General features: G+C 41.9%; 1 protein-coding gene across 2 annotated transcripts in view; it reads right to left on the bottom strand.

Moving 5' to 3' along the window:
• Positions 1-1405: 1405 nt before the first annotated feature.
• The window catches only part of LOC133506627 (B-cell lymphoma/leukemia 11A-like), a 36565-nt gene continuing 11988 nt past the window's right edge, over positions 1406-25982 (bottom strand). For both annotated transcript variants that reach the window (XM_061830944.1, XM_061830943.1), the window contains exon 3: positions 1406-5484. In XM_061830944.1, coding sequence (XP_061686928.1) covers positions 3497-5484 — 1988 coding nt within the window. In that variant the 3' untranslated portion in view covers positions 1406-3496. The remainder of the gene's footprint in view (positions 5485-25982) is intronic.

Raw genomic sequence — 25982 nt, forward strand, 5'->3', positions numbered from 1 at the left:
GTGAATATTGACTATGCACGATTCCAGATGTTCATTTCACAGTTCTGTGCAGCTTTTGCATAATACTGATGGTTTCTTTTGTTTTGCAACATTCCATTTTGTTGCATTCTGTTCAACTCATAAACTATTTATATCCCGGGAATATATAAAAAGTGTAAAACAGCCACATCATATTCGGTATGTAATTCATACGTTTTATTTGTTTTTTTCCCAAGACAAAATGGCTGGGTGAAGAGAAAAATGCAGGCAACAGCTGAAAACAGTGGCATTTCCATAACTGAAAAATAATGACAACATATGTATGCTGACTAGGAACTCTTAAATGTTGATCTGTGACCTTTGGTCAAGCCAAGCCATCAGATGTCATCACAAAAGGGATCAGGGGGAGGGGTGGTCAATAAACGGATACATCTTGCTGTGACTGTTCTAACAGAACATATACTGGGTGTGGGTGCACAGTCATAATAAATAATGTCAACCGATGTCAACTTCAAGTTCAGTTGAAAGCAGATAAGAGTACAGGACACAGAATGAGATTGGGCTGAAACATGGATGTACATCAGTACCACATGCAGCAAACTTCTTTCTATCACGTTCTCATATTGACAATGTAACTTGCATACAGGTATGGTATGACAAATACCCTTTGTAAATCAAGCACTGCGGGTGTTTTGGCAAAATAAATTTGAGATCACAAAATAAAATACATCAAATGAAAAACATTGCTTCTCTGATTATTGATGGACTGATTGCATATGAAAAAAGTGATTTTTCATCAACAGCTGGAATGTTATCACGTGGTACATGTTTAAGGACAGTAAAAGGTTGGCTAACAATAAAACCCAACAATAGCTTGTATTACTGCATATAAAATGGCAGGAGAAAAAAAATAAAAATAAAATCCAAAAAGGTATGTACAACCACCTGTTTTTACCTCATTGTGGTAAGTCCAGCAGGACTGCCTGAAAAGGTCATCATATGACCTCTCACCATCGGAAAACACCACAACATTGTAGTTTTCAAAAACGTACTTATTTTCAAGCACACAAATTATTCACACTATATTATCCTGCCAAATTAAGAAAATATACGGTGGCAGCTTGTTGGGATTTTTTTCACTACAGAAAAGAGGGTACATTGAAACCTTTAAAGAGTACAGGCAAAACCATTAAAAAATACAGGCTCCAACATAAATACTATAAGTGCCTACACTAAGTGAACATTAATTTCAAATGCAATTCTAAATACAAAAAAAAAAGTCGACCATAAATGTATTTGAACTTAGGAACTTACATGAGTGTGCATTTTCCTATGTGGTTAAGTTCTCTCTATATATTTATTTATCATATATCATATCTCCCCCAATGTAAAACATTTTTGTTCAACCTGAAGACTTGTGTACAGTCAAGGCAAAAAAAAAAAAAAAAAAAAACAGATACAAGACATGTTCATTACAATTCAATACATCATGATAAAGTCCTGAATGTCAACAAGACAGCAAAAAGAAACAACAACACAAATTCAAAATCAAATTTAAATTAAATTCTCCCCATACGACCATGACGTGTACGGACATGTACTTTAAAAATCAACAACACAATTTAGGGAAAAAAATGGTAAGTTTTTTTCCAAGTTTTCCTGTACTGAAGGGTATATTTTTAAAGTTAGTATGATGCAGGACATTTCTATGGCATTTCCTGCATTGATACCCAATTGAACCAAAGTGATGTTTAGCTCTCAAGAAATTGACAGCAAAGGTTTTAACTCATTTTTTTCTCTTTTTTTTTTTACATGATACCACAGTTACTGTATCAGTCAGCACAAGAGCCATTTTTTTCCCCCTTGAGCTTCCACCTGTAAAGTGGGGAAACGGAACAGTGCACGTAGATCGTCCCAGATATGGAATCCGGTCCACATTTTATACTCAACCGACTGTACCTCCGATTAGAGAGACAGATACAGACTGTAGGCAGAGTGACAAGTGCTATCATTATTATTTTTTTAAAAATGGCAGGGTGGTGAGAGGAAATACTACAGTTAAAATGAGTCACAACAAGTAATTCAAAATGGGGAAAAAAAATTGTGTGCATGTGTGTGTATAAGTGTGGAGAGGGGTCGTTTATGTTTTCAAGTTGGAAACTAGTTGCATTATCAACGTGAGTTCATTAAAATGTTAAAATCGAATGCAGTCAAGAAAATAAAGAGGGCATAAAACATTTGGATTGGAGAGACATGTGGTTATACCCACTGACATCCCATAACCCTGACCCATGCAAAGTATCCCCCCTCCCCTCACCGAAATCAAAATCTGCCTGGCGTAAAAAAGACTGTGGTCTTCAAGTTAGTGCTGGCTACACAGGCTGCCTGGATGACATACAAAAAAAGTCTCACTTAAACACACACACACACACAAAGAAGAAAAAAATTTTTCAAAGAGAATAAACATCGGAAAATTAAGAGCTTCATGTTGGCTAAAACAACTCATCAGAGTACCCTCTCAGTATGATACACATCTACCAGAAAAAAAACCTCCACCCACCTTTTGAGCATGTAACATGCCAGTAAACAGAATTATAATCTGAAGAATGAAAATATATTTGAGTCAGGCAGTTAAATGATTGACCAGAGATAAACATGATGATTTTTTTTCTTTTCAATTTAGTTTAAGCTGGTTTCTTAATGTTCTGCGCAGTCACAACACGATAGGGTTGTACAGGTGCTTGATGCAAGGACCCGTTTACGTATTCCATATGTGCACAAGATGTCTTCTAATTATCTACATCTGAAACGTGGAGCTTATAGCAAAAAGATGATTAACTAATGCAGGTAAACTATCCAAGGCACTCTTTGTTGTCATCTTACACCATATTATTCATTTCATTGTTTGTAAAAGAAATAAGTCACGGTGCTAGTGCCTCACATTTCATAGGCTGCCCAGTTAGTCTTGTGTGTGTGCGTGTGTGTGTGTGTGTGTGGTGTGTGTGTGTGTGTGTGTATTTTTGTCTATCTTGCATGGAAAACAATTCACATAGACCAGTTTTAAATGTAACCCTGCTTTTTCTTGATGTCCGAATGATATGACACTGTTCCGATTTACTTGGAAACAAAACTGTACATGATATGTAAAACAGTATGTACTGTCTGCAGCAAGGGTTCAAATATGTAGGCTAAATCAACGGGATCAACAGCAACACAAGTACAACAAGTCACTGATAGCTTTAGAGTAGCCATAAACACAACAAGCATGCTGTCCAGTTACAAAAAAAATAGATATATATTTATATATAAAATGTGTAATTATTGCACAATAGAAAGGCTCAAAAAGTTTTATTTCATACAAGAGTATTGCCCCAGTGGATGGGAACGATAACAGGGCTGTACTGTGTACTTTTGTCTGACCCTGTCGTCCATTCCGTTCATCTATTGGCTACATAGCCAGGGTTGCATCTTAGCCAAAGGAGCTGAAAGAGAAAACGTACAGCATGCTGTTGTTTGCCTACTCAGTCTTAATGTTGTTACCCAGAGGGCGGTCGCTGTGCCACTTCTTCATGTGTTTCTCTAGAGTACTGTAGACACTGAAAGGCATGTGGCATATTTCACATTTGTAAACGTCTTTGCCCATTTGTCCATGGGTTTTCATGTGGCGTGTGAGCTTGGAGCTCTGGGCGCAGGCGTAGCTGCACAGTTCACACTTGTAGGGCCGCTCTCCAGTGTGACTGCGTCGGTGCACTGTCAAATTGCTGCAGTTCTTGAACACCTTCCCACAAAACTCACAGGTGTCACTGCGGCGGCCGTCCTTGGAGCTCGGCCTGCCGTTCCCGCTGCCACCGTGGGGTGTGCTGGCCCCGCTGCCTGTGCCGCTGCGTCCCGAGGTGGCCCGCTCCCCATCCAGCTCACCAGGCGGAGTCGAGAAGCGCAAGCTCCCATTCTCAGACGAGTGCTCAGATGAGGAGGCAAAGGGCGATTGTCTGGAGTCTCCACCAGTAAAGTTGATGAAGGGGTCCTTGAGTTGTCGTGAGGCAGCATAGCCTGCTAGCCACTGGGAGTAGACGTTTTCTGAGTTTGCAATAGTGGGCGTAGGGGGGTCTAGATCCTTTTCCACTTTGATACGTTTGGACAGAGGACTGAGGGATCCTGGGCTAATGCCTCCACCCAACAACTTTCTGGATAGACTGTCAGTGGATAATGGTCCGAGACCATTAATAGTTGTTGTGGTCACATCATCTGCCCGGTCTGACTCCATGGCTGAATCCTCATCAGCTGGCTCCTGCGAGGAGCTCCGACGACGAGGGTGCAGGGCCAAACTGTTCTGGTGGTGGCGAGCGCCTTCTAACCTCAGGCTAAAACGATAGTTATTCCTGTCCTCTTCGACATCTCTGACCACAGGCTTACCTTCAATCTCCTCTTCGTCCTCTTCTTCCTCTTCTTCCTCCTCTTCTTCCTCCTCTTCCTGTTCCTCCTCATCTTCATCATCTTCATCATCTTCCTCTTCTCCATTTTCATCCATAACACCATTGTTCTCACTCTTGAACTTGGCCACTACTGACTTGAGAGCATCAGTGGCACTGCCCATCAGCTCACTGGTACCAGGCTCAGGAGAGCTGGCCGTCGAAAGGCCATCTTCTGACTTGGCATTAAGCACCAAAGACTTGCTCTGACAGTGTGTCTTCATGTGTCGTTTTAGCTTGCTTGCTTGGGTGCATGCATGGTTGCACAGATGACACTTAAATGGCTTTTCCCCTGTGTGGCTACGTCTGTGTACAATAAGGTTACTTTGGAACTTGAAAGTCTTCCCACAGAACTCACAAGACTTTGCCTTTAATGGCGTGCCCGGTTGAGCCGTGTTGGATGTGGGATTGGGGGTAGACCCCGAGCCAGAAGGTGACTGAGAGGTGGAAAGAGGCGGAGTTGCAGAGAATGGAGGCTTTGAACCTGGCTGGAATGGTTGAAGAATCCGTTGCATAGGCGTGGGCCTATTAGGGGAGAGAGGGGGGGAGGCTCCTGTGGCATTACCAGCCAGTTCACGGAGCCTTCTAGAAAAGTCCATGTTTGGGGGAGGTTCAAGTGGTATTGAATTGAGCCTCATCACCCGGTCAAAGGCGCTGGGATGGTGAGTTGCCAGGGCCAGGTCGTCGGGACTGAGGTGATGACGCGGGGGTGGGCTGAACAGGGGTGGGGTTCGAGGATAACGACCCTCGCGAGGAGTAGATACCGAATCCCGTCCGGACCCGGACCCCGGCATTCGTAGCAGGCTGTAAGGACTACCATCAGCCAGGTGGACAGCATGGAGGGGAGGCTGGGACGAGGCACAGTCACCTCCCATCCCAGGGCCGGCAGCTACGCGAGGGGTCAGCGGACTGCCTGGCTCACTCTCCAGGTAGATGCGAAAACCGTGGCTGTTCTGAGCATGCTGGAGAAGGAACCAGGCGCTAGTGAATGGCTGTTTGCATGTGGTGCAGGTGTAACTGCTGGGCTCATCTTTATCTGTCAAAAAATAGAGAAAATAAAGATGCTTTGAAGTTTTTTTGTATTAGAGTTTGAAATAACAGAAAACATGAAGAGATATGCTGTTAAATCAGTACATTAGTTCAGTCAAACAAAAACTATAAATCCATTTTTCAGGTCTTCTTTTTAAAATATTTTATTAGAATGGGAATAGTCAATTCAATTGAATTCAATATAAATAGCGCAACAAGTAGACAACAACAAATTTATCTGAAGGGACTTTCCATCAGGAGCAGGTCTAGAAATGCACGCCTAACACGTGAGCGCACAAACACCAAGCGAACTACCAAGCGAACTCAGCTTGAGCAAGTACTATAGCGCTCAGTGAGACAACAAAAACACGACCTTTACTCTTGAGTATCCACACTCATTGGTTCTTATTCCTTCTTGTAATAACATAAAGATCCCAAGAATGGACAGTTCAGTTCAGTCAATGAAAACACAATAACACAATATGATGACAAGCTAAACATCATGGTTAAGGAGTAGGATTTCAGGAAAATTAATTAGTTGCTGATTAGTAGAAGCACATACTGTATGATGGATTTTGAAAAAAAAAAAAGATTGGAATGGAGCTTTAGTTTGTAGCACATTTTAACAGTGTTAGATTCCAGCTTGGCACAACATTGGCTTGGCAAATAATACTCTAAACAATAAAATGTGAATTTCATTTTGCTTCATTTTATGTAGATATAATCATTTAGAGACTTTTGTGTCTATATCGGCATAAGTTGTTTGGTAGACAGATACCAATGAATGTCTATCAAAATTTGAAAGTGTATACAATGGATCAAATTGCTGAAGGCAAACTACAGTGTGTAATATAATTGCAAATGATACAATAACAGAAAATCAAAATGACTAGAGAAATGTCAAACTGCATATTCACAAAAGATATTTTCGGTAATGAATCCTTTCACAGAGATTTGAGGTTACTGTGACGATTTTTCCCAATCTTGCTAAACATACTTGCCCACCTCTATGGCTTTTTTTGTTGTTGTTTGTTTTTAAATAAAAGTAAGCATGCTATCTACAATTCAGGATATATTTAATGTTACATTTTAAGTGTGAATATAAATACAGGGTCACATGTTAATCAAATGTAGCAGTATTTTTAAAAGCACACATCCCCACTACAGTATAAGCAAAATAGAAAACTGTTACTAGGGAGGCACTTTTCAAAATGCATTTCATGCATTGCTTTTATATCTTATGCTGTATGGATTTATTTAAATCCTCTCAGGTGAATAGAATAGGAGAAGGTGGGGAAAGCAGAAGTGAGAGATATGCTAAATAAAAAGCATCCACCACTTGCAAATGGGCACCTTCTTTCATCTCTTGGCTTCCCTATCTTTTTTTTTCTCATTCTTTCTTTTCACTAGGGGCCTATTTTCTGAAGTCATTTGCAAAAGAAAAAAAAAAGATCGTTATACAGTGGCGGCCATGGACAAGTAAGAGGGACACGTAAAGATTGGCCGAGTGTGTGATTGTGTGTTTGAGCAATCCCTAAGATGGTGGACAGTGTTGCATGTTTTAAACCTGCTGTGGCACTGAGACAAAGAGGTGAAGTGCGACAGTAAGAGGAGATTCCTGCTGAGAGAAAAAAAGTACGTTGTGGATGAGCAATAATGGGAGCCGAGTGGTGTTTAGTGTGCTTCCTTTCTATCTCACGTGTCCACAACCGTTCTGGCCCCCTCTGAATAATCTTACTTAAAGACCAGAACATGGCATAAAATGTGCACCCAATCAAACCACCATGCAAACCTCTTCTGAGTGAAAGGACTTGGAAGGGGGGTATACGGCTAAATTATGGATCATTACAATCTGAAAAAAATTACTGTTAATTGTTGCCACCTGCAAGGGGCTTTGACCCCACTAAGGAATTTTCCATCATAAAACCGCCATTTGTCCGTACATATTTTTTTCTCGCTCTCTCACAAGCAAAAATCTAATTTGTTCATAACATTGACTTTGGCTATACAGTCTTTTTCCCAAGACAGTGTGTGTTTTTATGGTTTATGGCTGCAATAACCTGACGTCTACCGTTCACTTTGATTTGATTAGCAGCCTGTACTTACGCATATGCTCGCCCTGTGTGTGAACAGATGGTGTATACGCATGATGAGGAAAACAGATATTTTTTTCTGTTATTGCAAACAACAAAAGACATATCGCGGGGAGCATGGAGGGGCAGGGAAACGGGGGGCGGGTGCTCGGAGACATTCTGCCATCGACGGGAGAAAGAAAAGCAGTGCAGGATCTAGGAAGTAAAGAAAGAAAGCAAGGAAGGTGTATCAGACGAAGGCAAGATTTGTGGCGTGAAGGAGACATTCCGAAAGACCCGTTGCTGAAGGACACAAAACAGCACTTCCGTGTCGCTTGTGAGCTCATTAATGGCCATGGAAAAAAATAAAAACAGACTCAGCTTCACAACACTGATAACTTTCTGTCCTCAAAAAGATCGAAAGACGTTTTTTTTTTCCTTAAAAGGACAAAAATTATTCTGACATGTCATTTGATGGCCTTGAAGGCCTTTTTAGTTCACAGGAAAGCTCTGAGATGGATGAGAGAAGGATCTTTATAAACACATCTGTCCTCTACTCATTCTTCCTGTTTGGCTCTCACATTCCAGTATGTGGTGAATTCAGATCGGAGAGTAGAAGAGCTTGGCCTAATGCTGGATCTCCTAGTCCCTTTGAAATAGGATCAGCCAAAAGGAGAAACCACACTGACAACCCTGTAGCAACCATTTCATGGCGAGGGCTGAGAAAGACGTCTTTGGAGGAATAATGGTGAAGAAACCAGAATTTAAAGCGAAAGGAGGGGGTTATGGAAGACAGAGGAAAGATAGTATGAAGAAGGTAAGAGGCGGAGGACAGAAAGAGCAGTCAAAGAAAGAAAATAGTTAAGTTCTTCAAAGGTGTTGCATCACATTGCAACACAAAGAAGTCTATGAAATGCGGTCATCCTGCTAGTGGGCAGAGAATACGAGCCAGAATACATTCTAAAACGTGCAACACAGAATGACGCAAGGAAATAATTGCACCTATAAGAGCAGATGGGGTCACCTGGGACTGCTTATGCCATATTCACAGAAATGTGAATGTCTAGATGTCATGTCTAGAAACAGTGTCCATCATGCAGATTTCTAAACGCAATTTAGTTCTACTGCTGGCGCGCCAGTACTCAGATCCATTAAAACACAAAGTCTACATGTACACATAACAACCTTTGCCAATGATTCTTTTTTTTGTTTTTTTTTTTTTTGTTTTTTTTTTAGAACAAACACTACTAGAGCACATTCATTACAGCGCAGACTGTTAAGGATGGACACCTGTGTCCTAAGATGCCAATAATACCCACTAACTTCTGAGGAAGGGACTTTTCAAAGCCACAAATTATGAATAAAAACATTCCTGCATCCACTATGTGGATCACCAACAGAATGTGACAAGGTTTTTTCCCAAACGGGTCATGCATCCCACCTTCACAAAAATGTGTGGAAATTTATTACATACTTGTGACTCTACAAGGTTGATGATTAAAAAAAAAAAAAAAAAAAAAGTGGGCTGCTTGTTAACAAGACAACTGCATTTTGGAAATGGAAATAATTAATAATAAGAAAGACTTTTTGCGAACATTATTTTTAATTATTGTTTCTGGCTCTAATTTTGAAAAACATTTACTAAAACAGCAGCCGCGAGCACATTCATCACATTCAGGGACATCTGTGCTGCTCAAATTTTTACTTGATAGACTACTATGTAAGACACATTGTTGTTGTCCTCCAAACAAAGTGTGCAAAACGGGTGGAATACATATAAACAATCCATTTGGTTGAAGTAATGCGGAAAAAAAAACAAAGTATTGCTTTTGTTTCAATTGCTAGCCAAGTACTGAAAAGTTTAGCAACTTGCTTTGACATCCATATTTGTGTTTTGTCCTTCACCATCCCTTTTAGTGGACTCCACTTGTCCTGGTGAGGCCACATACTGTAGCTCTCAATGATATTGGTCATTTAGCTAATGGAGGAAAGAGCTAACAGGATTACCAAGCAGGTCTTCCAAACGAAGAAGGAACAGGACGATGGCACCGGCCGAGGAGATGATGGGGGACATCACATGTCACTGCCATTTTGCAAAGTTATCAGTTGCCTGAGCTGGGGTGCACTCACACGCCGATAAAGTGATTATGCTAATAGCAGGTCTTTGCCAATATTCAAAAGTGTTTATATGTGTTGGAGTTTTTGCCTTGGTAAAACTGCTGGCTGTCAATACAGTGACTCGTTAGACTGCTTCAGCTGTAACGCATGTTAATGTGATTACTACTCAATTTATGTCATTAGTGTATTCACAGGCAGGGATTGGACAAAGGTGAAGGGTGAACCAGGACGGGATATGTTGACTAAGAGGAGAAGGATGCTATTAAAAAAAAAAAAGAAAAAATGTCGGTAATTTTTCATTGTCATGACTTTCACATGACTGAGCAAAAGATGTGGGAAAACGTTGAAAAATACAGTACAGTACATTTATTCATGAATGTGAAAAAAGCTTTGTCTTTTCAAACTTGTGTCAACCATTTTTTTCATTAGGAATACAAATTCATTGAGTAAGAAAACATCAAAGTGAGTGGCCTTGTAATTTATCATTTCTCTCTCTCTCTAAAAAAAAAAAAAAAACCTGTCTGTATTTGTCTGGCACAAGTACACGCATACATACTCACACACTCACTCCGTCACGCGCCAAACTTGGTGCAGTGCGCTGAGCCAATGGCCGCAGACCAAAGGTTTGTTTGACCAACACTTGTTTCGAAGACAAAGCCGGATAGAGGGAATGATGTTTACTAAACAGAAAGCCAGCCAGCCGACCAGGCCTGAATGAGAGTCTTTTACGAGTCTGAAGTGGCCTGCAAAACTTGATGTTGTTGAGAGTCACACACACACGAGACATTTCATCGAAGCTGACCGCTAACCACTACATACGCCGCACACACAGAACGAGGGAGACCCAAGATGGCAAACATGAGGGAATAAAAAAGGAAAAGTAAGGGGTGAAGCAGATCTTCAATTAAAAATGCAAGGTTGTTTTCAAGGGGCTGAACCCTAGTATATAATCTACTGTTATTATCAACATGATTTGCAGGGTTCAGATTTTTGTGTAATCAACTGCCACAATCCTAAACTTTTCCCTTCTCTTTTTTTCTGAAGGTTGATAAGCACGGGATTGAAATGGGCGCCCTGGCCAAATCGAAATTAGCAGACAAATGCCAGCAGACTGTGTGTGCTCGTGTCCAGCCGCGAGGCTTTTCGAGTATTTTAGTTTGGAATATTTCTAAGGAATAGTTTCCATCAATTGCCTACTATAGGGCCCAGGCAAAGTGTAAACTGAGGTGATAAAGAATACAGTGTCAACTGTTGAGGCACACTTGCCACGATAGTTTAAAAAGAAGCACCGCATTGACTATTTCCCTGTGTACCCTGACTGTTTAATCTTTCTTGGGCTACTGAATCATGTTTGAATTGAACATACAGCCACACATTTATTCATTCAATCATCCATCCATCTCGAAACCTTATCTATCCATTCAATCTGAGCTCGGCTGGGAAGCCTTGCGTTTGGGTGCCACTTGGTCAAATAAAACCTTGTAATCATCAGCGCCTGCCCCGTCTCATTATTTGTTCTCTGCTTACCAACAACAGTGGGAGGCTGGACATTGTTGTTTCTCATCGTTGCTTTAATGGTACACTGAAAAAGGCCTCTGGGCCTTGAAGCTTAACTAGTCTAATTAAATGGAAGCATCTGCAGAGATTATTTATTGAGTTGGGATCCGCTTCACAGGATCAAAACGCCGTCAAATGAGCCAACCAGCAGTGGAGTCGGCATTAAATAAAAGAATAGATTCAAAGAAACGGCCAATTGTCACATTTGTTAAGCACATATACGCAGGTAAATACGGAAGTAGACTTCATCAAGCATGAGTAGTTTTGGACTCGGGGATGATCTCAGAGGGGCAGGGGGAGTCTGAGAACATCAGAGGAGAAATGGGAAGAGTTATTTTGAAATACTACATATTAACTGACATAACCACACAAACCTTGAGTCAAAGAGAAAATGTCATGTAAAAAAATGCTTTCATATTTTCTATATATTCAGATAAAAGGATACTGTTTTTCCTTACAAGCAACATGGAGGTTAGAAGAGCACAGGCAAGATAGTCTCCATAAGACATTAGGCCAACAGCATGAGATTCGCTATCTCTGCGTAGCTCAGCTTATGACAGGCCAGTGTCCCCACAAAAAGGATGGAGGGGGACCAGGAGGTCGGCTAGCTGCACATTTCTGCATAAATCTCCAGACAGATAGCATCAGAGGGGTGGAAACAGAAGAGGGAGGCAAGCAAGCAGCAGAGGATGATAAGGCCCCCAGGGCAGGGCATTCGACACTGTCAAAAGTGTTTCGTCTCTGGCTATTGTATGAGTGGAGCACGTTATGAGCCTGCATACCATTTGCCGGTACGTGATTCAGCTTCACCGGAGCATCGAGGGCTCTGTTACTGACCTCCCAGCTTTAGCTCTCTTCTGTCTTCACTGACATGCGAGAAGATGGACAGAGCAATAAAAGCACACCATTCTAAGAGACAATGACAAGGTCAAGTAAGCGTGTTGCATTTCGTTACAATAAGGCTGCACTCGTCTAGTTCTTCAGTTCTGAAAATGCAAAAGTCTGAAGAAGAAAGTAATGACAAATGAAGCATGGGTTAGAAATGGTAGGTATATTTTGTCCTACTCGGTATGACCTTGTTGTGCATTTCTACATCGCTATAAGCAACAATCACATTGACAAACATTGTTCAATGAATACCTCGCAGACAGTGAAGAAAAAAAAACATCACTGGAAAAGCAAAATGCTTGACACCTTTAATGGACTTCATTCAAATGTACAGAAGCATCCAACGTTATAATTGCAGAGCGTAAGCCGAAGTCCGTTGAAGTGGAAAGAATGATTGAGTGCAGTGCAGTTAGCCCGTCAATGGCACTTTGCATCATATGGTAGCATTAAGCTAGCGGACTTTCTGAAAGCAAAGTCATTAGGTTGTTTTAAACAAGTGTAATTCTTTTTGGTCCAAGTTTAGTTTCGCAATGATATTCAACTAGTAGTGGCAAGAAACTGCTTGAAGTAAATGACTGACCTTTTATGAAGGTTCACTACTACCATCTAAAGCTTCTATCCTATCTAACTATGTCAAAAATCAGTCGGGCAACAGCTCATACCTCGAAAAACATGGGTCACGTGTAAATTCAAAAACCACAACACTTGTTTTGTTCCCTCACTCCTTACATGTTTTTACATAATATTGATTGGATCACAAACTTTTCTATATGATTAACAGTAGTGATACACAATACAAAATTATTCAGAAAAATAACACAAACATAGTTAACACTAATGTTAACTGCATTTGTTTCTTCCTCTGAACCTGCTCGAAGTAGACCCAGAGGTTTTACCGTCCATGGTATGTACGGGCCATCATTGAGATACAAGTCAACAAGAGATGTTTTAGCATGTGGTTATTTTCCCTCTGTCCTACCACCGCAGGGTGAGAGGACCAGGGCATGTGAGCTTGGGCCAACCATAGCAGCTCGTTATGCAGACCAGCCTTAAGGCATTGTGGTAGGACATGGAAGTTTTAAACAAGAAGACCAGTGTTTTGCCGTGTCCCGTGGCCCAGAGCTGTGGAGACTGAGGCTTTAACACGCGTCCCATCTGGTGTGTGTGACTTTGCACACAGTGGTTGAGTGGTTAAAGACAAGGCAATAGCCTGACTTACGACTGAATGTCAACTCGGAGTCAAACATAGCTTCCAAATTAATTCATATTCGTATCGTACTGTGGAGTTAAGCTATCCAGTATCTCTGTGAATGCAATGACCATGACTGGACTACAGGTGACACAGAGCATGTGAACAGTTCAGTCGTTGTACTGCTATAAGCTGCACCAGAAATGACATTTAACAAACCCCCCACAGACACACAAACAGGCCCAAAGCCCAAACCAACTTCAATCCACCACTCAACCAGTCCCTTCCCTATTATTAATTAATTGGGGAGAAAGCATTGTTGTGCCACTTCATAACCTAGTTACATTTCAAATTCTGATTAAAATTGCAAAATGGCCTCCTGTTCAGCTTCTTAAAGAGATTCTGATGAACACGGGAAGAGACGTGACAGCACGAGGTGGTGGTCGCATATCCAAAGGTTCATTTATCTGCCAGAGTACACAGGTTTGTTGCAAGAGTAATTCATGATATATTAGTACTTGACATATATTTTTTGATGAATGACACTGTGAAATCTTAATAGAATAGTCTGCATTTGTAATATTCGGTGTCGGATACAATGTTCTTCTTCCAAATAGAGGCAGTCAGCCAGTGATTACTTACAAGCAATGTTTACCATCAATAACTATCCAAAAGATGAATGGCCCATATGTTTGGCTATGGCAGGCCTCCCTCCACACAATTCTTCATCTTGGAAGCTCAGAGTACCAGAGTACTTCCCACTAATTGAAGACATGTGACATGATTAGCCGCTATGGCAATGTACAAAAAGCATGTAAAATGGTGCCCAAAAGGCGCCCATACTTTGTGATCGTAATCACGTCACTGGCAGTCCACAGGAGCACATTTAAAAGAGCGGTACGGTTCTTTTGGATTTGGTGCCGAATGACAAGACTACCTGTGCTATTTAGTTACACTCTATAAGCATCCACACTATTAAAAATACAGTATGCAACGCTTTATGCTTATCCTCCTTAGAGATATGTCAGCAACGTGCATAGGTCTAGCAGTTGGAAGCATGATATTAATTAAGTATCCAACCTATAAGTTCCTTTGTACCCAGCTGTAGAGCATAAATCAAGCTTTTAACAAGGCTGCGGGCCTTAAGTGGGCTGGGATACTACCTGTATATTCATGCCAAGAACCTGTCGTGCTCTTGGCCTCCTATAGATCTCTATGTTTATAAGGGGGTATAGCAACCTACCCCAGGGGGGAGGAGGAGGGACACGGGAGCAGAGAAGGGAGTGGCGGAGTGGGGGGAGAGGGGCCAAAACACCAAGTGCTATTTCTAATGGGTCATCAGGTTTAAGCAAACATATGTGGTGTTGGTGTTGGAGTTTGTGTGCTGCATGCATATGTGATGCACTATGGAATCACAAGTGAGGGAACGTAAGGAAGAATACAAAGTGATTATTAGAAGACCAGTTTGCCACAGGTAGACGCATCTCCTGTGGATTGGTCATAATAACGGATTTATCAACAATACATTCCTTTTGCCTCACATAAGACATACTACATGTCTCAGAGAATTCTTTCGACCTTGGAAAGAGTTAATAAATAGGATATTTACAGAAAGCGCACGTGCTTATAGTGACACGAGGATTTATTCACAGTGAGTGAGGACACACGCATGTGCAGATGGATTGGCTTGCTAGATGGCTCTCTGGCTTGCTGGCTGAATGTCCAAATAGAATCCATCGTTTCTACAGAAACAGGGTCAATGCACTCAGACATTCCTCAACAAGGCAGTGACATGTCACAGACATACATACAGTAAGTGTAGCTAAATGGGAAGCATGAAACGTACTGTATATTTCAACTCAACAATGCTTATAATGCTTGCACACAAAGAGATCCGAACAATGCAGCAGTGCAGAAGTTTTAAGACTTAAACGGATTGACACCTTAAAGGGTTAACCGCTAAAAAAACACATTCTTGTATGAATAAATAGGTGTTCAACTTTGGATGAATGGCTAATCAGGGGATGGGTATGGAGCTAGTGTCTCAAGCTCCACTCTGCAGCAACAGCACCTGAGATTTATGGGCCAGATGTTTATGCCATTGCTTCTCTGATGTGCTATAAAACTTAATTTACAGTCGGAAACGTCTGGTTCTCAATGTAAAGTCTTGTGTGCTTGAAACTGCAACCAATTACAATATTGTTGCTGGCCAATGAAAAACATGAACAGGACAGCAATGCCTCAGATACAATTTGGGATAGTAAACCAGCATTTGGTGAAAAATATGGCTCAAAGAAATTGTCTCAAGTTTGAAGTGTTCTTATATTACACAAGCTGTCAGCGCACCTCAATGGACCTGTAGTGAGTTGTCTCCTGTTGTGAACTGATGTCTACTGCTCATTTTCTTATCTTCAATAAAGACAATGACAAGAACCATAGTTAAACTTATTTCAGCAAGCACCAACAAATTAACTCTGCATGTATGTGCGGGTTACAACATTTGCTCTGACAGGACAATGGTCCTAAGAAACAGAGAAGAAAACCTTACAGCGGAGGTTCATGTGAAGAGAGTGGACTTGGGTCAAATTCCCTTTATCGCCACTAACTTAACACAAGCTTTCCATATTCCGGTAGCAATGCAGCAGGCTTATCCAACTAACACATACACTGTGTTACGCGGTGTGGCCAACACAACACACAACACAGCTGAACACACTAAAGACTGTAGAGAGGATCGTAGACTTCAGGAGGCATCCTTGACCACAGCTGCCCCTCATGCTTTCCAACTGTCTTGTGTCAACCGTCGAGACCTTCAACTTCCTGGGAATTACAGTCTCACAGGACCTGAAGTGGGAGGACAAACATCAAATCCAGGGGTGCCCACTATGTCGATCGCAACCAACCAGTCGATCTCTGAGGCAGTTATGGTCAATCTCGACTGTGTGCTTCCCCCCATGTCGGTAGATGGCGAGAGTGTGGCTGCTTGAAAAGCAGATTTTGGGGCAAAAAAACTTTGGCAGCCCTGATCAAACCCATCCTATGAAAAAACCCTACAAAGGATGTGCTTTTTGTGTCTTCTTCGGAAGCACGGCCTGTCACAAGAGCTGCTGAGACAGTTCTACATAAACGTCTTTGAATCACTACTGTGCACCTCCATCACAGTCTGGTTTGGGGCTCCCACAAAACCCCAAATGCAACGGACAATCAAAACTACTAAACGGACTGTTGGCACTACCCAACACCCCTTGAGGACTTGCACGCCAAATGTAAACCAAAACCAGCAGGCATTTGAACAGATTTTACCAATGCAGTATTCAGTTAGCCATCAAGCTCTTCCTTGAAGAGTTATACTGTTACTTGGACCACACTGTCGATTGCCCCTATTTGCAGCACATAGCGTCACTGCCTCACAGCAGCCGGTGAACACTACCAGTTTGTCAGTGTTACTGTTGTCAGCCACGACATTGTGGGATGAGGAGTATGAGAAACCAAATAATTCAGGGGGACCGCAATGGATCGTGCTGCTGATGTCACCCATGGTAATATGGAGGCGGGCACAGCAGCGTGATACACGTCATGCTGAATTTCAATGGAGGGAAATGAGGGCAAAATTATCACATTACCATTACACTGGAACTCATGGCTGCCACAGTGTGCCTCTCTTTGCCCTGTAAAAACTGTGCATCGCTGGGAAGGAGCCAGGGGAAAAGGCATGTATTTGATTGACAGCTTAAGGTTTCCCGACTGATTTAGTAGAAATTATGTGACTAATTGCACTAATATATATACATACATACATACGCACAAACATTAACATGTATATATCGCGCCCCATCTTCAGAAAACTCCACCAAATAAATCTCAATGAGAAATGTCAAGATCAAAGTTTTGGTCAACATCAAGGAATTAATGGATTGTGTTATACTTTAATGTAGGTTTAAGTTCTTTCTTTGACACTGAAAAACCAAGAAATATAATTTCCTGTTTATTATCAGATGAAAAGAACAAGCTGAACAAATTGTGATCAATATTGGTCTTCTATATGTCTCAGATTCCCCACTTTTTTTCCTCTCTTCTGCCATGACAGTTTTGACAGCTGCGTAACTGCACTCCCTTTCAATGAGAACTCGGGTTCTCAAAATCTACCATGTCATTTTGAAACTGACTACCCCTGACTGGTACAGGGGTCACCAATACGTCCACCCTAGTGGACAGCTTGAGTTGCATTCCAAGAAATGTACGTAGTAGGACAAGGTCACACTTGTAAGATCCTGGATGCTACTTCATATGTGTCCAACTGAGTCAGAGACACACAGAAATGTAGGAAAGTGCAGAGATACATTTTAGATCTGATACAACAGCTATCCTGTGTACCTAGGTATATAGGTTAAAAAAAATATATATATTATCCTCACCCTATTTTTAATCACCTTTTCTGCGCACAGCATTGGAAAGGAATTCAAATTTTAAGATCAATGAATGTTGGAGGGTGTCAGGAATGGCATAAAAAAAGCAAAACAAAAGCGTACTGGACAGCTTTACATTGCAGCAGCCCATTGTAGATTACATTAGTGGCAGCTGCTCCTTTTGTGTGGTTTTATGGCCTGGCCCCAAGAAAAAGCTGCTAAAATGTCCTTTAATCTGTTGCAGAAACTCAAGTGTCTGCCAGGCACTCAAACAAGGGTGCCTAAAAGCACAATGCTCTCAGATAACTAAGGAAAAATAACGCTAATATCCTTCAGTGTAGCCATACAGACAGACATTTTGTGTAACCAGAGAGGGCTTGTCTGTGCTGACACTGTATGGGAAACTGGCCCTTTCACCCTGTCCACAGGCATGGCCTTAATAGACAGCGTCTCGCTTCTTCCTTTTTCTCCCCCTTTATCTACACCTCCTGTTCATCTTTCCAAGTCATTAGATTATGTTAATGGCCAAAACAACCAAGACTGACCCCCAGTTTCATTTAGTATGCCGTTGCAGATAACACCAGATGATGACGCATCTGCTGCTGTTGATTTATTAATCTGAAAACATTTTGTCTGAATATATATATATATATATATATATATATATATATACACACACACGCAAACACAGACTAGGAGAAGTTGTACCACAGCAATAACACTCAATTTCATATTTTAGGACCACAAAAAAGTCGGGTCGCTATTTGCGGCCAAGTGGAGCTCCACTGCTTGAAGATGCGATTCATCAATAATCGATTCCACCCAAACCTCGGCATTCTTCACTCAGTCAAATAATCAATTACATGATGGCAATCCCTTAACTGGGCTGTGACATGTTTGTTGTGGAAGAACTGTAATTAGAAGGGCATTCAGTAGAGAGCAGCCAAGGCCGAACAATTCTAATTTGGATGAGAACCAAATTGTACACCATTACAGTTTCCCCTCTTGATAGGGTAGTTATTAAGCTTCAAGAATTCTGTCACTGAAATTAGGGGAAATGCCAAAAAAAGCTTGTTATTGCAGTGTTAACAAAAGGGTCTGTCAGGGACATTTGTGAATCTGCACATTGATCCCGATTCTCACTAAAATGTATTGGGTTTTTCCTTGAACCATGCCCCACCTCTCTAAAAGGATTCTCTTTTTTTTAAGATAACAGACAGACTTGAAAAGCTTAATAACAATTAACAGGTGTTCAAATATAAATAATCTTGGATCCTCCTTCACAAAAAACTGGCCTCTCAATATCCTGCTAGTAAAGGCCAAGATCCCTTCAAGTAAATATGAATCGAATTTTGCTGGCTTTGCTAGTCCGACACAGAGTAGGAGTTATGTCAGCAGTGGTAACAGACGGAAGGCAGCAGCACAGGCAGCGATTAGGGGAAGCTTCCTTCCTGGGCTTCAGGTTCACAAAGAAACCACATACATTTTTATTCAGATAAAATGCATGCGTGCGTGTGACAGGGGCGTGGGTCGGGTGCTAAGGAGGAGATGGAGGTATTTTGCTTGGTGATGCCACTGCTGCAAAGCAATGAATGCGGAACACGGGGCCCCTTTCCATGGACCTCTGTGATGAGTGCTGCTACGGCAGCAACCACACCAGTCCAAATAATAAAGGTAATAGAATTCCACAGGGGGCAAATCTCATTTGCACACCACTCATTCTCTAAGGTAGTTGTCGCGATCATCGGGCATTTTTTCTTTCATCTCAGCTCATTTATTAGTGAAGCAATTTGCACCACTGTAAATTGAAAAACACGTCATGTAAGTACATCTTAAGTACTATGTGGGAAAGAGCATCTTTACATGCTTTGGTAGGTGCTGCTCTTTTGGTTAGCTAGAAATTTAGCAATCAAGGTTAAATATAATAACGAGAGCATGTATTCATAGTATTTACTAAATCAAGAAAACATTAAAAGAAGCGCAATGCAGGGTTTCAAACGAGTACTAATGAAGACACTGCAAACCGTTGGCGGGGGGGGGGGGTGGGGGGGGGAAATTGGTGAAGGCAAATTAACCTTTATAATTGGTGAATGGTTGGCTTCTTTGGACCATGCAGCTGAATCTGAAGTGCTGACAGATGATGAGAGGGAAATGGCAGGCTTATTACAGGCAATCTGGCCCTCCAACTTGGCAGACCGGAGCAGTACCAGAGCCTGGGGAGAACAGGGTATGTCCAGCATGAAAAACACTCTCTGCCAGACTGCTTACTGGCAGAGAAGGGCTTGCCTCAATAAAGGTATAACTAGAGAATTGTAATCTTGGCACTTTGAACCATGGGGTGAAGTGATATCATGAGAGAGTTTGGTTTCATTCCTGATAAATTACTACCGGGTAAAGAAAAAGGAGGTCGGCTTTAGTTTCATGAAAGAGAAAGGCAGAACCGGTACAACAGGTATGTAGAAGAGGAAGGACAAGGCAAGGTAAAGGGTTGGGGGCGTGGGAATCACATGCAAATATATCAAAATGCTTGTAGGGATTTTGTAATAAACTTGCTATGAGTACCAGTTGAAAATTCAATGCCCCCATGCAGTATTTACCATATAGCGAGAAATTAGACATGAGTGTCTGAATATGTGAGCCATGTTTATGTCTGCCGATAAAAGGAAAATAAACATCAAGGTCAGAGAAGCTGGAGTCCGTCCAATAGATAGCAGCTTCTTCACGGTGCCGCAAGCGCGTTTCAACACACAGCCCCAGGGGAGTAATCGGATTTAGATGAGGTATGTTTTTTTATTAAACTTTATTGGATCATTACTCTTTGGGATGGAGACTTTTTACCCCTCATCTAAGACACTTCCACCCAAAACAAATTATTGTCAAAAACAAAACGTAAAAATAGTCCCAGCCCGGAATATTGGCATATTTGGACAATATCCTTTCTGATAGTCACACTTTCTCCATTGTGTAACTCCATTTTGCCAGAATGTCCAGCAGGCATAATCCTGCACCAACGCCCACTCTTTAATGCTGACCCCGTTAGCCAGACATCCAGGGGCATCCTTGGGTCATCAGCACTAAAACAAAGAATTACCAATGCCTACTGGCTACCTAACAAACAGTATTCCCCTTTCCCCTCCTGCCCCTCCCCTACCTTTATCATCTGTCAGTCAATCAGTCCAGCTCTCTACCTGCACCCGCTCTGTTATGCTTTGTCCCCTCTCTTTGTCCTTCTGTCTTACAATATGTATTCTAATGCATCCGGAACAGCAAGGCACAGACAAAATTGCAAACCACACTGGATCCCTCTTACTCACGATATAGAAAGTAATCTGTATACAGATTAGTCGTAAACTCCTTGCGCGTGTATGCATAGATACACACACGCACACAGACTGTGTCTCTCCGCGTCACTATTTCACTTTTACGCTCATTCTCAATTGCAAATTTCTTCCACAGTCTCTACATCTTTGTAGCTATCCCTGTCCATAAACACACCCACACATACACCAGACACATGGCCGAAGAGAGCAGACTACCATCTGGGAGTGGTGGCCGGCTTTGTCTGGGAGGGGCTGGGGGTGTGTGGGAGGGGTCTCAAAGTGCCAACACAACCCCCCATCGATGCACACACACAGATAAAGTATACACGTTGGCCTTACAACATCCCCCATCACCCACCCTATCCAACTGCTTTAAGTGTGAGAACACTTATCATACAATCTGCACATAAGCATTTGCAAATTTACAGCGGGCGTTGTATTTAAATAATAACAATAAAATAAAAAGACAGCCCGGCACACAGAAGGAAGCAATTTAGTTGGGTTCAGCACCAAGAGTTTTGGAGAGCAAAGGTTTTTGAGAACTACAGCAAGAATTTGTAGGCTGCAAACAGACGCGCAAAGAAGAAGGGTGCTAAAAGCAAGCAACTTCTTTATACATAACAAATTAATGTGAGCCCGCGTGAATACATGCAAATGAGATTGCCTGCACTTACATGCAAACACATGCGCACAGACATGCAAACATACATTATCAATGTTTGCCCTACGGCCTGCATGTGATGAATTTATAAACACTCCATCCATTTCTCAGTGGTGGCTTTTGACGGCTGCTAACAGCCTTTGGAGCCTCTGTCACGTAGGAAGCAGGAGGTGCTCGAGGCCCATGAACACGACAGTGCTTCTGCGAGCGGCAGATTCCATTTAGATGCACATAGCAGGTAAACACAATGAGATTGTTGTCAGATAAGAGTTTCCAGGCCAACCACTTTAATGGCAAATTTAAAAATGCTACAATCTTTAGATAGCACATGCATGATTTTATGATTGAACCAATACAAAAATGACAAGGAATTGCAATTCCTTCAGGAATCCTGCATTCCAAGTGATACTGTCAACGTTCTGAAATGTCCAAGGAAAAAATACAAATGCCATGCAATTATGCACCTTAATTGGATGTTGTGTTACTGATTGTTAGACCCTACAGAAGCTTATTGTATTGCTGGCACAACCAAAAAAAAGTTCCGCACCAGGTTGTAACGTATTAAGTTTCACATCACAATGTAAGAAGTTATCATATTTAATTAAATGTGATGAATTGGATATCCACATTTGGCAAACCAAAACAAAGCGTTTTCTTGTGGTTGAAGTCATTGATAGAGTCCTTTTTGTGTCTTATAGAATATATCAAAGTTACTTGCTCTATGTTCCCAGAGATACGATAGAGGCATCCTCTGTGTGTCCCAAACTCCACCTTGGAAGGCTGTGAATACACGAGGTCGCAACAAGAGTTGACAAATTCTCCACAAGATCAGGTTTATAATATGACAATGTGAAACATATCAGGTGGTAACGTGATACTGAACCTTATTTTTTGAAAAATCTTTTCATTTAACATAATTTAGTGTTTGAGGGTTGAAATAGGGTTAAATACTTGGGGTCAACAATACAGAGCAATAGAGAGTGCGGTAAGGAAGTGAAGAAATGGGTCCAAGCGGGGTGGAACAGTTGGCGGAAGGTGTCTGGTGTTCTATGTGACAGAAGAGCCTCCGTTAGGATGAAGGGCAAAGTCTATAAACAGTGGTGAGGCCGGCCATGATGTACGGATTAGAGACGGTGGCAATGAAGAGAGACAACAGGAAGCAGAACTTGAGGTAGCAGAAATGTAGATGCTGAGGTGCTCGCTTGGAGTGAAGTGGTTGGATAAGATTAGAAATTAGCTCATTAGAAGGACAGCCAAAGTTGGATGTTTTGGAGACAAGGTTAGGGAGAACAGACTGCAATGGTTTGGACATGTTCAGAGGTGAGAGAGTGAGTATATAGGTAGAAGCAAGCTGAGGATGGAGCTGCCAGGCAAAAGAGCCAGAGGAAGACCAAAGAAAAGGTTGATGGATGTTGTGAGGGAGGACATGAGGACAGTGGGTGTTAGAGAAGAAGATGCATGAGATAGGCGTAGATGGAAAAAGATGACACGTTGTGGCGACCCCTAATGGGACAAGCCGAAAGGAAAAAAAGAAGAGTGTTTCAGGGTTGTGTAATGAAAATCAATAAGTACGACTAGTTCCAACCACTAACTAGTAAAAATTAAAATAATTACCATAGCAAATACTAAAGCCAACGTTTAAATAATAGAAATAATGAAATAAAAACTAGGTAATAATTTGAACACTTACACAAAATGTTCAAAGAGGAGCACAAAGAAGTATAAACAATTCCTTAAATTCAGTGGCTGCTCATGCCGTGTCAGGTCTTTGTGATCTGACATCTTAAGGTCAGTTTTTTGTTGTGTGTGTGAGCTGAAAGCATTTGAAGTGAAATGGTAAACAGCTCGCACTCAAAGCTCAAGGGACACATCTGAGTTGTAATTAGCAGTGGCACTACATCCATATTGGATGGCGCTCAGAAACAGATATGAATAAGGAAATAAGGAATAAGAAAGATTCTGTAAATAAAACATTAATCCTACATTGAATTATTCCCTTAATATTACCTAGTCCTCCAAACTACCCCTCACATAGTTTGAAATTGTGTTTGCTGCAATGTTTTCAGAACACAATAGCAATGGTGGTGGTGTTGCCCAGTCAAGAGTAGCACACCAACAACAACTGAACAGTTTTTCCTCCTATTACCACCCTGTTCTCAACTGTCTGTTGCTCTCTCTATTCCCACGCTCCCTCACTTCATTTTATATCACTTCTAGCTTGTCCAATGCCCTCAGGTTGGAGGCTATGTCTCTATTTCCTCCTCTAAGTCTGAAAAACAGAGCACTAAAAGAAAAGAAGAGAAAGCGAGAAGGGCCGGGTGACCACCGGACCTGTCCGTCTGCCTTCTTTCAGGCTCGCTGTCCAACCGGTCTGAACTGGTTCTGACATAGGTAAACCAGGAGCCGTGCCCTTTTTTCGCCTCCGGATAGAAAAGAACTCTGGTGGCATTCCAACCACAGTCAGCAGGTACTAGGGAAGTGTGCATCCGTGTGTGTGAGCAAATGAATGTGTGTATGCCTGTCTCCCAAGACCTTTGAGGCCTGGACCATTGCCAAGTTCATCTGTTAATGGACAGCTACGAGTAGAGAGACCCCCATCCCCCCGTTTTTGATTCTCCAACAGCCATGCCTGCTCACGACCCCCCCCCCCTTAACCTCCCCAACCCCCAGCCGGGCCTGCCCAGAAACAGACCCTAACTCACCCTCCTCCTCCTCCTCCTTTTCTCTCCCTTCCTCTGAAAGCTATATCATTCCCTTTCTCCTCCTGCTCACTGACCCCCGCCCCCACCACCACCACTCTCTGCATCTCCTATTCAAGATAAACACTGTGCTTCAAGTTCAGGGGACACCCTGGGACCCTTTAACAAAGCCATCGCTCATGCTGTCTTCAGGAGATGCCTTAAAGCAGGCTGTGCTACCTTCCTCTATGAGTGTACGCGAACATCGGCACATGCCGACTGGACGTAGAAAGATAGGTTTGGGGTGAGCTATCCTGGCTTGCTGCTTACTCACGGAATTCTTTATACCGGGGCTGTAAAAATGTCCTCGTGTTTGTCTGCCCAGGGAAAGAAAGACCGAACTTAACCTTCTGAATCCTCTGAGCTGTTAAAACAAGAAGAAGAAGAAAAAAAAAACTCTTTGAGGTTGACACACGTGTACCCACAGAGTAAAGAACAGTACATCCACCTGGCTTTTTCTCTTCACACCTCAGAGAAAGAGTCTGGTGACCTCTTTGTAATTCTCCTTGAAGTCCACCTGCGGGGCGATTAACCAAACTGTCAACGGTTTAATAGTCTGGGAATAAGAGACTGACTGAAGACCACAGAGCTGCAGAGATTATGAATCCTACATGTGAGTGAGACGCGAGAACCTAAAACAATGTAACCAGATTTTTTTATGGGTTGAGTTGTGAATGCAGTATTATTTGTCATTTGCAGTGATGCCGGTAATGCATTACTTCAAAATTCCATTTTGAGTAATGAGAAAAGTGACGCGTTCCAAAGTAATCAGACTACAGTTACTTCTTCAAACCAGCAAAAGCTACTTTTGGGTCGTCAATATCTCTCAGCGAATATTAATTTGTGGTTGGTGATTTGATCAACACGCAAACAAGCAAACACCTCCCCTCCAGATAGACAGAGGAAAACGATTGGAAGGTGGTGGTGGAGGTCCTACATTGGACATTGACGGTACAGTACCATATAATTGCAAAGAAATCCACAATTTCACTGTCACCACATTACTTGTTATTTTCCGTAGTAAAAAACTGTTATTTGATTGTTGTTACTTTTACACATGAAGAATACAGTTTTACTCGTTGAGTTTACTTGTTGAGTTTAGCGCACATTGTATTGTGAGTTAATTATATCGAAGTGCGCAGTCACAAAGCGTCACACAATAAGGACTGACTCACTGAAGGATTTTCAATACACATCTTAAATAACATATGCAATGAAAAGTGAGAGCTTTCAACTGCGACTGCAACTCTGAAGTGAGCTGGTTTAAAGTGTTGCATGACTGATGTCACGTAGGTTAGTGCTTCTCCCACCGTCTTTCACCCACAACTTTGCTTTTTAAACAGTTGCGTAATCTTTTCTCGCTCTATCATCAAAATTACGAGGGTGGGGGCAATGTGTATGTGTGTGTGTGTGTGTGTGTGTGTGTGTGTGTGTGTGTGTGTGTGTGTGTGTGTGCCCAATATCAAACTGCCACTCACTTTTGCGTTTATGTGCACGCACACACACGGTTGCCTTCGTGGACCACAATCGGCATCCGGCGATCGATCAGAGATCAA

This window comes from Syngnathoides biaculeatus, chromosome 9 (genome assembly GCF_019802595.1).
Source record: "Syngnathoides biaculeatus isolate LvHL_M chromosome 9, ASM1980259v1, whole genome shotgun sequence".
NCBI lineage: Eukaryota > Metazoa > Chordata > Actinopteri > Syngnathiformes > Syngnathidae > Syngnathoides > Syngnathoides biaculeatus.